Source organism: Etheostoma spectabile, chromosome 6 (assembly GCF_008692095.1).
Source record: "Etheostoma spectabile isolate EspeVRDwgs_2016 chromosome 6, UIUC_Espe_1.0, whole genome shotgun sequence".
In the NCBI taxonomy this organism is placed as follows: Eukaryota; Metazoa; Chordata; class Actinopteri; order Perciformes; family Percidae; genus Etheostoma; species Etheostoma spectabile.
This window is the reverse complement of record NC_045738.1, coordinates 31453397-31454694: the sequence shown is the minus strand read 5'-3', so window position 1 is coordinate 31454694 and position 1298 is coordinate 31453397. Positions and strand designations below refer to the sequence as shown.

The 1298-nt window shown below is 41.1% G+C and overlaps 1 protein-coding gene across 2 annotated transcripts in view; it reads right to left on the bottom strand.

Annotated features, from left to right (window-relative positions):
- LOC116691601 (cytochrome b5 reductase 4) overlaps positions 1 to 1298 on the bottom strand; it is a 28072-nt gene that overhangs the window by 2876 nt on the left and 23898 nt on the right. For both annotated transcript variants that reach the window (XM_032519359.1, XM_032519360.1), the window contains one exon: positions 281 to 367. In XM_032519359.1, the coding sequence (XP_032375250.1) occupies positions 281 to 367 (87 nt within the window). The remainder of the gene's footprint in view (positions 1 to 280; positions 368 to 1298) is intronic.

The following is a 1298-nucleotide window of genomic DNA, read 5'->3' as shown; positions in this document are numbered from 1 at the left end:
CATTGGGGATCAATAAACAGATTAAAATTAACAGACTGCAGCCCTATGCCCAAGACAAATTTCCCCTCAGGGACAATAAAGTGTATCCTTTAGTGGATGTAAATACAACTATTTCTGGATTTATTTTTCTACAGTTCAAAACCGACCCACAGTGCACTATCCTCATAGCACTCCCTTACACACTCCACTCCCTAGTTTATTTAATTTATAATAAATAATATATGCATGCCGGGTTGTGACAGGGACACAGCATGAGGCTTGAAACACCCAGCAGCAGTACCTGTCAGTATTAGCAGCCAGTTCATCCAGTTCACAGCGCCACAGGATGTCCTCCTCTCGTCGGTTGAAAAAGAGCAGCTTGGTTTTTCTGAGGACGCACAAACATGTTGTTGATTATCAGGCAAGGCCTTGGGTTTATAATAAATTGATACAAACAGTAAAATAGAAGACACTGTGTCTGTTTTCTCAGCACAGTACGGTGGATGGGAAAGGTTGATGATGATGACGACGAGGACAGGGAGTCTTTCTTTTTCTGTGTTAAATTTCACTATTTTAACACAGAAATGTTTCACCTCTCAGTCTTACAACACTTTTTTTTCATTCAAAAATATGTTTATTGCTCAAATCTCAAACTATTACAGGCTGTCTTGAGAATAACAAAGGGTAGCAAGTTTGACATTTTTCTTTCTTATTAAAACACACACATTCCCACTCATTCCCTCCCTCCACCACCCTTTAACCAGATACTGAACATGTGTCTTCCATTCGTCTAACTTACCCACCCATCTCCCTCCCTCAAGAGGGAAAAAAGAAGAAAAAAAAAGGGAAAATTGGCTCAGGATAAATGGTTCGGATAAGAAAAGGATCGGGTTACAGGTTTTATGAAATTTCTTCAGGGATCTTCTGACAGTATGTTTGATTGAGGAATTTGTGCTAGGCGGCTTTGGGCTCTTCCACTGTAGCAGTATTTGGCGCATGGCTATCAGAGCGGCAAATGCAATAACATCGGCTGGGTAGCTATTAAATCTTCCTCCAATAGGAGACACACCAAATATACAAATCAAGGGGCATGGTCCTCAACATAGGGATGTTAAGGACTACAGAGAGGGTGTCAAAAAAAGATGTCCAAAAAGAGTACAGCTCAGGGCAGGAGAAAAAAGTGTGTGTGTGGTCTGCTGGAGACTGAGAGCACCTGATGCAGAGATCATCTGTATCAGGGAATAGTTTTTTCAGTCTGGCCTTTTGTAAGGAAGTCAGAAGACCACTTTGAATTGAATGAGTCTCATACGTGCACAGAT